We start from the raw sequence: 16,495 nt of genomic DNA on the forward strand, positions 1-16,495 counted from the left end.
CACATTTTTAATATTTCTGCGCGTAATTTTTTACCGCTATAATCTTCCGGGATTTACGACTGCGGCCGTCTAATTTTATGAACCACGAGGGGATGAACAATTTTTCGGACGCGAGTCTGTAAAAGCGGGATACTCGAGGCACCGGCGTTAAGTTAAATGGAATACTCTCGGTTAAGATTTAATTAAACAAAGTCGACTGCGCAAGAGCGTAGATTTTATATATATAAATCGCTTATATATATAATATATTATATATACTCATCCACACATATATATTCACATATATACAAAACCATAAATTTTACGTCAAGCGGGATACATAAAAAACTTGTTAGGAGTTTACTCGAAAACTCGGACCGCGCTGCTTGGCGCCTCAACAATCCAGCTAGCGTCGCGCGCAATATTCGTTTAGCTTATTTATGGCAAATTTGGCGAGTGGGTGGATTTTAACCCGACGACCTACTTTACGTCTGCCCTTGCTGCGGAAATTCTATGAGGTTAAATCAGGGTAAGAAAATAGGATAATGCTAGCGAGGCAAACAAGAGTCCCAACCGCGCGTGCCAAAATCCACAGAAGTGAACGAAGAATGCTTGAAAGCTCTGCAACGGCAAACAATGAGAAATAGCTAATTCGGTGATAAAAACTCGTTCGGAAGGTCGCCAAGCAGTTTTACGATTTTAACGTTGTCGTGTGACGCTTTTGCGACCGACGGAGTGATATTAAAAACGTATCGAAGGTTGAAACTCGTTGAACTTTCGATTAATCGCAATCGCTGGAACGCGCAATAAATTGAAGCGATTGTAACGTTTTATTTTCAATGCGTTTACAACCTCTGAAAATTTGAAATGCGTACTGCACGATGTTCTAACAATTTTAAATATTTTTTGTCATTAACTTTGAAATAAAAATTTTTCCCTACAATTACGACAAAAAACCAGATATCACTATTCTACGGATAAAAATATTAGAATGTAACGAGTTACAAAAATTCAATAAGTTAAGAACTTCACGGAAAATCCGAAATATTCTCCCTTATCTTTATGAAATTCTGCAGGCGTTCGAGTGTTCGAGCGGCGAGCACGTTACTCGTGTTATATCCTCCTGTATCGTAGTTGCGCGCACGAATGTGTATCGCGATAGCAGCATTCACGCGCGAATGTGTATTCATAGTCGGTCGCGCCGCATGCCGCTTATGTGAATCGTATCACGCACCGCGTGATATTTATTGGTCCCTCCCTTGTGTAAGATGGACACGTATCTAACAATAAATGCGGGACGCGGCGTCGGCGTCGGTAATTCAATTTCGACGTATTCGGCGTCGTAATCTCACCTCTGTCGATACGCCTGACGCTATGCCGGAATTCCAGCGTCCGCGAGCGGGGACGCGGCGGCGCAAATATCACCGGATCGATTAGAGGCCCTTCGACCGATATTGGAATCTCGCCACGGCGCTATTAAATTAATGACTGCGCGTCCCGTAAATGTACCCCGGCGGTACGAGGCGCTCGTTTAAGCCTCGGCGGCGAGATATTGCGGAGAGCCCGGAGTCCTTTAGTTGGTTTTCCTCCCGCGCAGGAGATGGTCAAACTTGAATCTACAAGAGGCGGTCGGAGTAGGTAAACTTAACTAATTATGAATGCAAGCAGCAAAGAGACGCTGCGCGGCAAATGCAGACGGACGCGTTGTGCCGCGCGCGCGTCCCCGAAATACACAACGCGCGACGTTATTTCGCTCATGGGACAACGAAGGAGGAGAGCAAGACGACGGAGAGTGTGCACGTACATTTGCCATGCTCTTAAGACGGCGGTGATGGTTGGTTTAGCTTCCTACGTCTCGAGTTCGCCGCATGCGCTGTCTTTCATCTACGTGCACTTTGAATAATTTTCGGGATAGACGTTTTCTTAACAAAGAAAAAAAAAAGAAAAAAAAAACCCGTACAGATACAAGCGACTATTATTTTCCTCGCCGGTATACCGGCGATACTCGCACGATTTTTATTTCTCTTATATTTTCTTACTGCGAAGTGCACAACGCGTTTGTCTTTGCTCTGCCTTCTCTCTTTAACCCCATCGTTTCTCGCGATGGTATCTCTGTTTCCTCCACTTTCCTCATACCTCTTTCTTGTTTCAGCCGTGTTCAAATTCTCAAATGGTCTCTTATGCCCCTGCATTTGCCGCGCGAACTTTTTGTTTCCTAACAAGCAGCGCGAAAGTCACGTACGCGCCGGGTTACGAAAGTCTGTACAATTCGGGAAAATTGAACTCTATGCGCCGGTTCAGATAGTACGACGGACTTCTCGCTTAACGAAGAATCGCCAAATCAAAATCGTGAAAATTGGGTCGGACGTGTATGAGAGAGATTCCACCAATATATGGCGCAGCTTTTTAATTTTTATTACTCTCATTTAAAGTTAACGCGAGATATAATAAGAAATAACGTATTAAATTATTAGAAACATTACATATGCACTCAATTTAAAACTTATTTGGTCATTAATGAGAAACTTGCTGAATTCAAAAATTTTCAAATTACAATTACAGTTTAATTCAAAAAACGATAAATTTTCAATTGTTTCCAGATATTTTACTATTAATTAATCCATCCAGCAACTTCTTTAGCAATTTCTCAATCCTGCCAGACGATGAAAAATCGAGATAAATTAAGAGTAGAAAGATAAATGCACACTTATCTCTATATACTTGAAAAAGATTATTCGCCGTATATATGTAATATGTTTTGTGGAAGAACAATATCGCGCAATCTTCTAGTGGATATCAATCCCGAAACACTACAGCCGGATACCGAACGTTGTCGGACACGGGAACGGGAAGAATGTCGTACAGGTTGAAAAGGGGAAGTACAACATCACGGAAGGATTTGTGGCCCCTGTCTGTGACAGCTTTGGAATCGTCCATCATGGTATTAAACAATTTATCCGTCGCGCCGTGCTATACACTACGTCGCGCCGTGTTTCGTACGAGCGACATGCGCTCGCGCGCAAAATGTTGATTGAAATTTATAGAAACGCGTTTCCCCAGGTGCTCTCTTTGAAGTAAATTGTTAGGAATAGCTCCTACATGTCCGAATATTAGTCCAAGTAAATAATAATGAGCTCGGTTCAACAGAAATTCGGATGTTTCGAGTCGCTTGGAAATTATACGCGTATCGTTAACACGTGTATAATTCCATCTTTTTTTAATGATTATTTTATAATATAATAAGAAAGTAAAAAAATGTATATATAAACGACTTAAAAGCCATCGCTGGTTGTCGGTGCGACTGTTCTTATCTTTTAGCTACTCAGACATCACGCTTTTAACATTCTCTCTCGCTTAATTCGCCTAGGAAATAAATTTTTGTAAAGAGATAACAACTTCTTATGCCGCGTGATTTTAAAATCATTAAATAATTAAAAACAAAAAAAAACAAAAAAAAATTTTTTTAGCGAGAAACTGTACATGTCATGCGATATTTCATGTTTCTTTCCGCGTCGTGCTAAATATTTGCATGAACGGAGCGGAAACGAGTGCTCGCCATTGTATCGAGTGTCGTTTTTGGATATCAGCCAGATTTTAGCAATTTACGGTAAGACACGTTTCGAGGGAGACCCTCGAGGGGGTCTCTCGAGCGAATCTGGCAAATGGCGCTGTTAAAAAGTGATGCGGGGCTTTCGGACGCGGATTTTATCTCGCTCGGCGGTGCCTATTTTCGAGAAAAGTCGAGAGGCAGGTGGCGATGCCGCGAAATCGTCGGGAATATATGCGAATAGTGTTATGAAAAATTAAAATACGTCCCGTGGGTGTGTTTACGGCGCGAACATCGCGGATAAGCATGTGGCGCGCATAAACATCGCTCCGTAAGAACAACACAGCGTTCTTGCAATATTTCGCGCTTGCATTTACGGAAATAAATGTTCGTGAGATACATATTTTCCAACTTTGTGCGTGAATAATTAATGCATATTTCTTTATCTCTCAGTCTCCTCAATAATATATTGCTATTATATTCACTAAATTAATAATTAGTAACTAATTATTTCTTAAATACTTATAATAATAAGTAAATAATTATTTACTAATTATATTCGCACAGAATTTTTCTAAAATCACAATCTAAAAATGAACTATCCAATAAAATTCAGATAATTTTAAACTATTGTAATAGAATATAAATAGTATTGGAGAAAAAAACTTACCGAGTTGATATAGTTGGTGAGAGACAAACCGCCGTCCCAAGGGTGCTCGTGCTCGCAGGAAATATTGACGGGCCTTAAAGCATGGGATTGCTCCAGGGTACGTAATCCCACCGCGAACACCTGTACACTGTCGTACATTAGCGCTGGTTCAGCCTGCAAAAATATGACTCAGCTTTAGCCATTATTAATGCTCGCCAAATAACACAAAGCGCGTGTCACTGCAGAGATGCAAATATTTCTGGCAGCATTAATCGCAAATTTTACTCAAATTGCTTCTCTTTAGATCTTTAAATGGCTTGCAATTATTATCCGGACTTAAGAAACATTCCAGTGATATATAGTCATCTTAAAATCGACGAATAGTAAAATTGAGTTAAAAGCACTCATTTAATTCAATAAGACGAATTTAAGAAGAAAAATTAGACCCATTAAGATGGAAATATATTAATTGCCGTGATTTGAAAGCAATTTCGACAAATTAAATGCAAAAGCGAGCGCTGAAATGTAGCGCGGAAAACGCGACTGTGTAGAAGGGAGCGACTTTCGTGAAGAAGTGAACGGGCGCGAATTGTGCGGAGCACATAGCGAAATGGTCGGGTTATTAATTGTAACGCTGCTAGTCGCGTGTGTGCGTTTATTTCCATGAATTATGAAATTCACGGTACGTTGCCGTGTCGAAGTTATGCGCTGGTTCTAATCTACTCATCACGACGACGAATCGTCGTCGCGTTCTCGCCGGAAACGTCAGTGGAAAATGTAATATTCAGCGAGGGAAGACTATGGAAGATTTGATGGCGGCGTTGCATAAATTAATTTCATTCACACGCTATTTATCTCATTCTATCGAAAGCTCGTTAAATAACGTTTACCGTAATCTTGTTTTTTGCTGTAATTACATGACAAAAAAATACGATTATAATAAAATGTAATAGTAATAAAGTACAAAGCGATAGTTTTTGTGCTCACATTAATTTATCACTCATTGGCGTACAGTTTTTAAAGAATCATTGGTGATACCGAGATCGCAAAGTAAAGAATTCTAGAAGCGGTAAAAACACGTGCAAAAGATGTGGAGCAAACTATTATCTCTCGGAGTATCTTTAGTGGTAGTTTCCGGTGGCGCCATCGACGCGGGACGGTCACGTCGCGAATTGATTTCGTCCGTATTTCAGAGTCGTGAAACGATGCTAAGCACGAGGCGGCTTTTCCGACCGCGACCGCTTCTCGTCTTCATTTCCTTCCCTCCCCCTGCACTTTCTTCGTGCCGCGCGTCCTGGGAAGGCACGTATTTGAGGCGGACAAACACGCGGAAGCATCCAGGAAACGACCGGGGCCTGCGCTTAGTCTCGTGCGTCTCTCAACTACTCGTTATACGCTCGCCCCGTTCTGGTACGAGTAGTTTGTGAAGCTTTAATGTTTGCCCTGGGCTAAAGTATGTTCCCGCACCTTTCCGCTCCCCCACCGTTGATCCAATATTACGTTTCCGTTGACACGCGAATTTCGTTAGCGCGATTAATATAACTTTTCCGGCGCGGTTTTAACCGGTTTCAATTCCGTCTCTGTCATCACGAGACGCTATATTCGGTGACGGTGCTTCTTCTCAGATAAACATTCATAATATGTTTGCATAGTCAAATAAAGATACACACACATATACACATGGCGCGCGCGACTTTTTAAAATATTAATTAATTCTACTAAAAGAGAATAAGAATACAAAATCAAAATAATTTAAATAACATTTTCAAATCAAATTTTAATTTTTACAGATTAAGGAAAATTTTGATATACACTGAGAAAAAAGTACTTAAAAATTTATTTGTGAGACATAAATTTATTCCACTGAAATAAATGTTTTATTTAAATACGGCGAAATAAAGATTTATTTGTAGCAAATAACTCATTTATTTTATTTTTGAAATAAGTTTTATTAATTGCAAATAATTCTTTATTTCTTCGCTATAAGTATTTAATTGTCATTATTAAATTTGTTTCAATCTTTATAAATCGATATATTTGTAGCAAATAAATTATGTTTAGCGCAATAATAGCATTTATTTCTTTTCAAATTTATTTTATTTGAATTGAAAATATATTTTGTACTATTAAAATAAATATTTATTTGAATATATTTTAAAACATTTTTCTTATAGAAATTTAATATTGGAAATATTAAATTGATTAGCAATTAATTATTTATTTTGAGTATAAAAATATATCGTTATTAAGAAAATAAATAATTAATCGCTAATCAGTTTAATACTTCCAATATTAAATTTCTACACACACACACACACACACACACACACACACACACACACACACACACACACACACACACACACACACACACACACACAAAACGCGCTCACGTTATCGAAAGGATTGAGGCACGTTGAAAATAATAATGTAAAAACCTTAATTTAATTTGCATATATATACAATATATATTTTACTGAGGTAAAAGAAAAGTACAAAATTATTTTCTTATTTTCGGAAAAGTTTACAATAAATATAGTTTTTCAAAATTTTCGAAACATATAACAATTATAAGGATTAAATTAAAATTTCAATTCCAAGAAATCCGGACTCATTTTTGCGCGTATCATATAAAGACAAAATAAGATAAGACTAAATAATTAAAACAAAATTATACAAACTTTGTAATTAATTTACTGCCATCAGCAGCGTAACTGATACTTCGAGTAATCAAAAGATTATTAAAATCGAGTTGTATAATTCCAACATTTGTTGTTAACCCGAATGATATTTCATATGCATATTTATGAGAATCCAAGCCAATATTTTCGCAATAATTATAAATAACATAAAACTGTTTAGAGTTATCAATAGCAATGTACTTAATTATTCCAAACTGTGGTTCGCTATATTCATTTTCATTCAGGCAGAATACAAATTTTGGTTTGTATGTAAAACCATTAATTTTAACCCAAGAAATTATATAGCAATCATCATTTTTAATGGAATGCTTTAGAAAACGATATTCAGGCAACTTTGAAATGTTACAAATATATTTACCAAAGTTTATTTTTGGATAAAAACCTTTTTGACTTAAAATGCGATGTGCAAACTTCAGTTGTAAGTTAAGACTTAATGTAAATACAATATTTATACGTGAGCTTACTAAACGTGCATTAATTTTGGATAATTTATGGAAAGCTTCAAATCTAATAGATGATAAATAGCGCAATGGACCAAAATCTTTTATTTTTCTCGTATAGTGTAGCAAATTATGAAATTTAGGTTTTAGTCGCTCATGGAATAATTCCATATATAGTTTATGATGATCAGCAATTAATCTTTGCAAAAGATGTAGTTCCTCAGTATTAATTTCAAAAGCTGTTACAATATGAATAATTTGTATTAGAAGTAGATACAAATGCCAGTATGGATCATCCTCCGGAACTTTATCACCAACTAAAATACCGAAATATGTTACAAGAGCTGACATTTCAGAAGAAGACATCACTAAAAAACCTTGCTTAAGATGATGTTCATTAATTGGTGGAATTGAGTTTCCAACATCTGTATTACATTTATGATTAAAATATTTGATTCTGCTATTTAATATTTTAAGAGAAAAATAGTTTTCTTTTATTAAAGAATTTATAATTTTGCACATGTCATATCTACAAACGCCTTCATACAAATCATGCATCACATCAAATGCAGCGTTTGTTATACAGTGAAAATTGGGTAATTCATTAAAAACACATTTTTCTTTGATACCGTAACTAAAATTTTTATAATCGTCTTCATAATTCAATATTGTTCTTAATAATTCCACATTTTCTTCAGACTGAGATGTCATTTCTAATTTAGAAGCTCGACATACACGGCAACAGAAATTAGCCGAAAATGATTTATTAAAACCAAGTAAATCGTTTAACCCTAAATTATCTCCTAATAGTGCAAGCAAAGAAAACAAAATTTGATATTCTTTATTATTTACGCATATAGTAATACCATAATTTTCTAAATAAATCAGTTCATTAATAATCGGTTTGAAAGACATTTTATTACCAAAGGTTTCACGATCCCCGCTATATACTAGTGCACCAAGAAAAATATTTTCTAAAGATGAAGCATAAACTTTTGGTATACCTGCAATTGTATAATATAGACCTCCTAATTTATGTATAGATGCTCTTGAGCCCAAGGGATTTCCCGTTTCGAAATCATCATAATATAATAACAAAGGCAGTATTATTTTATTATCAAATTTCGTAATTAAATTTTTCCATATATTTCCACAAAAAACACTAGATAAAGTTTTTTCTTCCGAAGATTCTGTTTCGATGTAACTTTTGATTGACATAAATATCTCAGGTAATTCTAAATATTGCTTTAGTGAATCCCGTAATGGAATAAATTGTCCTTCACACCTTTTTGATGTTACTGTTGTAAAATTGTTTTTATCTGTAGAATTATCAAACATTTCTCCTAGAAGAAATTTTTGCGGATGTACAAGCCATTTAGATTTTTTGAAAAATTGTAAACGTTTGTATTCTGTCGAATATTTCTCGAATGGCCTTATATCAAAGACATTATCAAGCACTTTACAAATATTACTATCATTAGAAAAAGATGTTTCAGATTGTAATTTACATTTAATGTACGATAGTAAATCTTGCACAAGTTGTGAACAATCATCAACTAAAATTTGCACAATATTCCTAGTAATTGAGCTGTTACTATATAACTTTGCAATAAATTTCAATATTGTATCATCGACTGTCTGTATATTTGTAACATTTCTATCATCGGCATTAGATTTGTTATTAATAATATTATTTAAATTAGTATTACTTGAAGACGCATCAGTAATATGAACAGTATTACTTGAAGATAATGAATCAGTATGAATAGTTGTAAATTGTTTAGTAAATGTAGGTAATGCATTACTATGACACAGTTCCTTATGTGAAGTATTAAAATGTTTCTTTAAAGATTCAATATTAATGTATTTCCTGAAACACGTAGGAAAACCACATTGAAAACTTTCTTCATAAGGATGAGTTGCCTTCATATGTTTTATTAAATTTTTGATACTTTGAAATTGTCTATGACAAATAGTACAAAGCATTTTTAAAAGAAAAAATTAATGCTTTTCATAAAATTATCAATAAACAAATAAAAAAATTTAATGTTTATAAACACTTAGTGTACACTTTAGAATACACTTTAGAATATGAAAACAAAAATTTAACATACTATATTGAAAATTGTAAAGTAACTATTTAGAAATTTTTTTAATCGCATCACAAATCACAGGAATTTTGTTATCTCCATGTAATTCTATATCAAAAACACTTCTCTGAAATAAATACCAGATGTGTTCTGCCGCTAGTGGATACTTCAAGTCCAAAATGATGAAAACCATAAAGCAAATTTCTACGGCTTTCCACAGTGTTTTAACCTTATAAGAGACGTTATCGATTCTGACAAAAATTGTTTCAATCTCTGTTAAAGAAGGTCCAACGATAAGAATAAAAGGTTGCAAAGTCAAATTAAATTTTTTAAGCCATTTCCTTTTTTTTTCTATTTCTTCTTCTATGTCACTAGGAATCTGAAATAATATAATACTTTTAATTTTTTTCTGAAAGAGAGAGAGAGAAAGAGAGAGAGAGAAAACTTTTAATTTATTTAGATTTTAAATACCTTAACATGAAGTATTACAGCTTCTTGTGATTCAACTTGAGTTGGTTTAAAAAAGTTTTTGCCAACTTTTGCTTTTGAAGATTTATTTGGCAAAAGTGAAAATAATAGATAAATTTTAATTAAAATTTTTGAATCTAAAACAAAAAATCATTATAACAAAACATTATAAGATACTAGAAACACATTAGTAGATATTTATGTAAATTATTCCATTCTTCATTACCATTTGGAATATTGCCATTTAACATGTCCAGTAATACTTTGTTGGAACAATCTAACTCTTTGCCTTTCAATTCCAACACAGCATCGAATAAAAAATGAAATTTTTCTTCAACATTTTTATGTTTTTCATTATATAACCGTAAGTAATCCTTTTCAATCTGTAATAAAAAAAGATACAAATTAAATTAAATAAATTTTAGCAAATAATATATTTGTCCAGATATTTTAATTAAATAACTATTGCAAATTTTACAAAACATGACTTTTCATTTTGATGACTTGTATCCTTTTCTTTGTTTGACCAATCACATTATAAGATACATTGTACCTATATACATATATGCTACAAATTAATTACCAATACATAGCCCTGTGAAAATGTTAAAATATTCCAATCGTCAAAGATTGAGGATAAATTTTGGTAAGTCGAATGGTCATGTAATAAACTTCTTCTCAGTTCAAATGATTTTTCCCAATGATGCAAAACTTCTTCCCAAGGTTCAAAATTATTTTTAAGCCAATAGCGACTCCGCTCTGCTTCCTCGCGATTATCTAACAAAAAATTACAAATAAAAAAATTGTTACAAATTACATACAGTACGGGACAAAATAAATCATACACCTTTCAAAAAATTGAATTCGTTAATGTAACTATTTAAAAAAAATATTATTTACTATTTTTAAAAAATAGTTACATTAATAAATTCAATTTTTTGAAAGGTGTATGATTTATTTTGTCCAGTATTGTATAAAATAAATTATAAAATGTTATTTACACGAACCTTCATTAACAATTTTTTCTTCATTAAAATTATGTGTTGATTTATTCAATGCAATCAATTGACATTTCCTTAAAAATGCTAACATATTTCGATTTTTATCAATTAGTTTTCCTTTTGCAATACCAGATTTCTCATTTTTTGAATCTTTCTTTCTTACTGGTGGACAATAATATATTTCCTTACATTCAGCCGGAAAGAGAGTAATTATATGATCCGCAATTTTGTTCAATATTTCATTGTTTAATTGAACACTGAAAAAGGAAGTATTGTTACAAAAGAAATAATATTATTTTTTATTACATTTCATTATATTTTTATTATATTTTTCTCATTATATTTGTTATTTTATTATATATTATAAATAATTTTGCAAAGGTGGATATTAACGTATTAACATATTTAGTAAAACAAATTTTCGAAAAAAAAATAGAAAAGAATAATGCATACTCTTGTATACATATACACCGAACATCTACAAGTATATAAATATACATTTGAAGTTTTTGAATATATGCTTACTTAATATTATTATCAAAAAAGTGGCAGATAATAATATTTGCCAAATACTGTTGACATCTTGGCGATAATCCACTCCTTGCATCGTATGAAGCTATAATAGCTTGTCCAGTTACTGTTTTTTGAAGCAATGCTTTTAAATCAAAGTTTTCTAACTATAAAAAAAGTGAATTGAAAACATATTTATAAAAAAAATAGAAATATAGTATTAATAATTATATTGATTTTTTATCTTGTATTATAATATAAGATAAATGTATCAAATACATGAATCAATTATTGGACAATATAACAAAATAAAATGACAAACAATACAAAACAATATACTAACAATATATTAATTAATATACAATATATGATATGTAATAATATATGATAAATAGAGAATTAAACTATTCCGTATTGCATTTTGTATATTAATAAATTAATGTCTTGTATATTAATAAATAATATATATACAAAATGCTGTACGGAATAGTTTAATTCTTTATTTATCATATATTATTACATATCATATATTGAAACATGCATGTTATATGCAGTTTTTCTGAAACATTTCTTCATTTGTTCCTTATTATTATACTTTAAATATAACCATATTAGCAAATGGACACTTGTTATAATTAAAGTTCTGAAGAACTGTACATACCATATTGTCCACCGTTTCAATCCTCTGTTTCTTTTTCACTGGTTCATTATCAGAACTACAATTTAATATTACAATACTTTGAGTATCACAATTAGATGTTTTTAGAATGTTAGGTTCAATATGTTCTGTAGATGATTCACTATTTATTGATTCTTTATCAAAAGGGATTATTGCATCAAATATCTCTTGTGGCGAAAGAGCAAGTGTCAGAGATGGAGTCGCAGAAGGCGTCGAAACAGAAGCTACAGAAATGTGAGAAGAGGTTTCTGTTTCTTTGTCTGCATCATAATTAGAAAAATAATTTTGTAGTGCAATTCTTGCACCTATTGATGGTATAACATCACTTAATTCTGGACATCGATTAATAACCATGTATTTTAGAGTATCATACTTAATATCATTATCTAAAAATTGAAATTAATGATGATGATAATATAATAAGACAGATGATAATATAATAAGTATAAGACAAAAATAAGATATTGCATACTTACTTATTAGACTGTCACTCCAGCGTTCTAAATGCAACAATTTTAACACTTCTGCAACTTTATCTTCCATAGTGAAATACAATACAATTAAAAAGAAGCACGAGAAATAATTTATTGCTTCACTCAGCACACTACGCACGTGCTTGTGCATGCACACCGCAGCCATATTGGTTACGCATATCATAGAGTGGAAACCTTTAATTCAAAGAAATAAAGATTTGTTTCTAAGAAATAAATATCATTTGTCTATACAAATCAATCTTATTGTAACTAAATATTATTTTGCTATAAAAAAATGTTAATTTGTCTCAAATAAATTTACTTTTTCAGCAAGAAATAAACGAAATTTTTTTTACAATTAATTAGAAAAATGAGATATACTTTACAGAAATACATATTTAATTATCACAATCAAATTTGTTTATTACAAATAAATATGGAGGGAAATGTCACAAATAACCATTTGCTTCTAAGAATTTCGATTTCTTTTTCTCAGTGTACATTCTAAATTCTCTAGTCTTATTTTTTTATAAAAACTACTTTAATTATCGGAATTGATTATGGTATATTCATATCGAAACGCGATAATTAGATGAAAATTTTACAGTAATCTCGTCTTTGGCGCGAGATGAACCACAAAAAGTTGTGCACGCAATTTTGTTCGATATTAGTTTATAAATTATCGACGTCAAGCGCGTTGTGGTTTCACAATTACGCTAAAATCCCCGTCGGTAGTGCGCAGGGCAGTAATAATCCGAAATGAGAATTTGTTGGAAAGTTTGTTCGTTCGCGTGAAAGTTGATGAACTGGCGCTAACGTAATTTATGCGGCAAGACATGCAAACGCGCGAGCACGACAGGAGGACGAAGGCGAGCGCGGCTCAGGGACGTACGGGCACATCCTGCCTGTGCCCAAGGCAAACAATAAAGCTTGGCTCCTCGGCAAACTATTTGTAAGCGAGAATCTCGTCTCGGCGAACTTAAAATCTGTCTGGAATAGCTTGCAGGTTAACTGCGGATGGTTATGCTCTCGCTCTTTTTTCGCGACACTTTGAGTTAAGAGCACGTTGTCGTAAGAGAGTAAAAAATAGACTGTAAAATGTTCTTGGAAAATAGACAAAAGTTAGTGAATGTGAATTCGAGTAATGGCGTAATTATGGTAAAATGGCGCGACCTCTCTTCTGCAATACATTTCCAGTACTGATCAACGTAAAATATGATATGTATTATTTGATTTATAATTTTATAAAATAAAATTATGCTTTAAATGTTTAATAATTCGTCAGTTGAATAATATTATGTAACATAATCATAAAAGTTTCACAATAATATCTCATAAAATTTTGAAGTTTTTTAATATAAATATAATATTTGAGATAATAATTATTCAAATGTCAAAGTTAATTCATGAACGTAATTTAAGTGTGAATATAATTCATTAATATTTCTGATGAAAACACAATAGTTAAACTTGAAAAACACTTCATTCCTGTAAACAGGCTAACTATATGCATATCAATCTTGTCCGTCCATTTGCTAAACGGATTTCAGTCAATTATTACGTTCACTATGCATAACTTCCAATCAATGCAATTATTGTTACTAACGAAGGCTGCTGCGTATGCGTCGAAGTATCGAGATGCTCTTATTAACAAAGATATTTAACGATAACAGGACGATACTGTGTGCGATCGCGTGTGAATGTAGCGTTGGATAATATCAATTTCGGCGCGAGTTAATGCAGATTCGCGAACTGATGGCTTTGCGGGCAACTGAAATTGCATATCAATCAATTAATGACCATTGCTCCACAGAATTCGATTTATTACTGTGCGCCTCGTACCGTAAGAATTTCGCCCTATGATTATGGATGCAGTAATAAATGAAATATATGCGATACACACAATAAAATCATCGTATCGTTATACAATTCGCACAGAACACATATTTTTGTATAATAATACGCGACGCATGGTCGAGTTGTAAAACCGCGGCATGCAAACAACGTGGAGACAAAGTGACAGGTGCGCGTGAAATAATGCAACCGTCAATAAAATGATCGTTATATACGAGCGAATAAATTTTCGAATTTTTCCGATCGCTGCACTCATTCGTTGATCGGCCGGCGTGACGCGTCAAGGCGACGATGCGCGAAAGATCGATAAAGCTCGCGTTTGTTCGCGAGTTTGCTGAATCCAAAATAAGGCTGGCTTGCGATATTATAATTTCAGAAGAATGTAAATAATCGTAACTCATTTCTAAGAATGTCTATGATGTGCAGAAAGTAAAGAATATTTTTGTCACATATTTCTAAATAAGTGTTCTGAAAAACTGGTCTCCGGGATTTTGACAGCCGTTTTTGTGTAATATTTTCACGCATGAGCTGCGTGAAATATCTTATTATTAAATTTATACTCCGCTGTCGTGACAATCATACAGAATGCAAGCAACTGCAGCGATAACGAAATCACACAACGCCGTTGCACATCCATGTCAATTTATACACGTACATTTTCCCAGTCGTTGCACTCGTCGTTGCTCGGACAACACGATACGAAGTGCAATGACGCGCAAACAGAATAACAACAATGTGCGGCACGACGCTACGCACAGGTATTTTGAAATCGTGATCAGTGGAAATAATGAAATCGCACGTAGGACCAGAAACGACAAATTTTAATCGATGCCACGTGATCGGTTCGATTCATCGGTGAGACCGAATTGACGGTTTCGGAAACTCGTAAACTAGTGTCGGACACAAGTTAGCTGGCGCAATAACCGCGGAGTGCTCGATAGTCCTTTTGTCCTTTTACGATAGTTGATAGAAAGTTGAATTTTAGTTTTATATAATTAAATATAATGGCATTTAGGAAATTTATTAATAATATTAATAGAATCGTATAAAATAATTCAACATGCTAGAATGTGCTTTAGATATTTAATAATATTAATCTTAAAACAATCCCATTATCAAATCTCATTATTGTGTTATTTATTTGTGCAATTGTTGCATATTTAATTTTTTTCCATATAGCACAAAATGTACATTTAACTTCATCTCTTCGATCGAAATCAAATAAATTATTACTATAATCTCTAAATTTTGTTCAGGCCAAATTTTATTTGTGAAATATACATATAGTATGCTGATGCAACTTCCATTACGGATGTTTATTTTTAATAAGAATAATGACATGCAAATTTTTTAAAATATTAAAAATTATAAATATTTCTTTTAGATATTACCTATATATATATCTCTTTTTTCTAATTTAAATTTATTATTTACATTATTAAGCAACATGACAGCGATATGATGCCTGAGTACACAATATCATACATCTACCGCATTTTCATTAATAATTCGTTGAAATATTCAAACTCCAAATATTACTCATTTCCATTGTAATATAACACCACATTAATATGAATGAATGTAGGCCGCATTAATTTTAAGTGTACTTTTACCGTATTATGTCATACACTAACTGTGGATAGCTCTCATTAATTTAATTACGTTCAATCAATAATTCGATCAATAATTTTTTTATTTTTGTAAAATTGAATTATTTTTCGTATCTATTTTGTGATAGTGCTATTTATATTATTTATATAAATAATATAAATAGCATTATTATTTATATTTTTTATACGTATATAGAATTTCACAATTGTAACGCTAGCTACAAGTCGCATATTGTCAAAATGCGGACAGTCATGGAACGCCGTTACAATGCAATTGCGCTGCAGGTGCGTGCGTGCCCGCCTCGCGGAAAAATTGCACGAGATCCGATGCGTCCACCGAGTGAATTCGGGAGCGGGAAAAAATTAATGGCCGACGATAGACGACGCGGTTGTCACTTTTTTTTATCCAGTGACCGGGCTAACCGGAGGTGCGTGGAATGTGCGCGTCGATTGTATCGATTGCAGCGGCTCCGCCGATATTAAAACGTTTTAT

At 33.1% G+C, this 16,495-nt stretch overlaps 1 protein-coding gene and 1 pseudogene across 1 annotated transcript; both read right to left on the reverse strand.

Annotated features, from left to right (window-relative positions):
- Positions 1-4,355, reverse strand: part of LOC105669193 (glutamate receptor ionotropic, kainate 2-like) — a 51,087-nt pseudogene extending 46,732 nt beyond the window's left edge.
- Positions 4,353-12,805, reverse strand: LOC136998860 (uncharacterized). Its single transcript, XM_067352190.1, has 8 exons — positions 12,542-12,805; positions 12,048-12,451; positions 11,402-11,553; positions 10,883-11,133; positions 10,459-10,652; positions 10,102-10,258; positions 9,879-10,012; positions 4,353-9,786 (listed from the first exon to the last, which is right to left on the reverse strand). Exons 1-8 carry the CDS (start codon positions 12,720-12,722, stop codon positions 9,454-9,456), a joined length of 1,806 nt encoding a protein of 601 aa, XP_067208291.1. The 5' UTR covers positions 12,723-12,805; the 3' UTR covers positions 4,353-9,453.
- Positions 12,806-16,495: the final 3,690 nt, after the last annotated feature.

Source organism: Linepithema humile, chromosome 3 (assembly GCF_040581485.1).
Source record: "Linepithema humile isolate Giens D197 chromosome 3, Lhum_UNIL_v1.0, whole genome shotgun sequence".
In the NCBI taxonomy this organism is placed as follows: Eukaryota; Metazoa; Arthropoda; class Insecta; order Hymenoptera; family Formicidae; genus Linepithema; species Linepithema humile.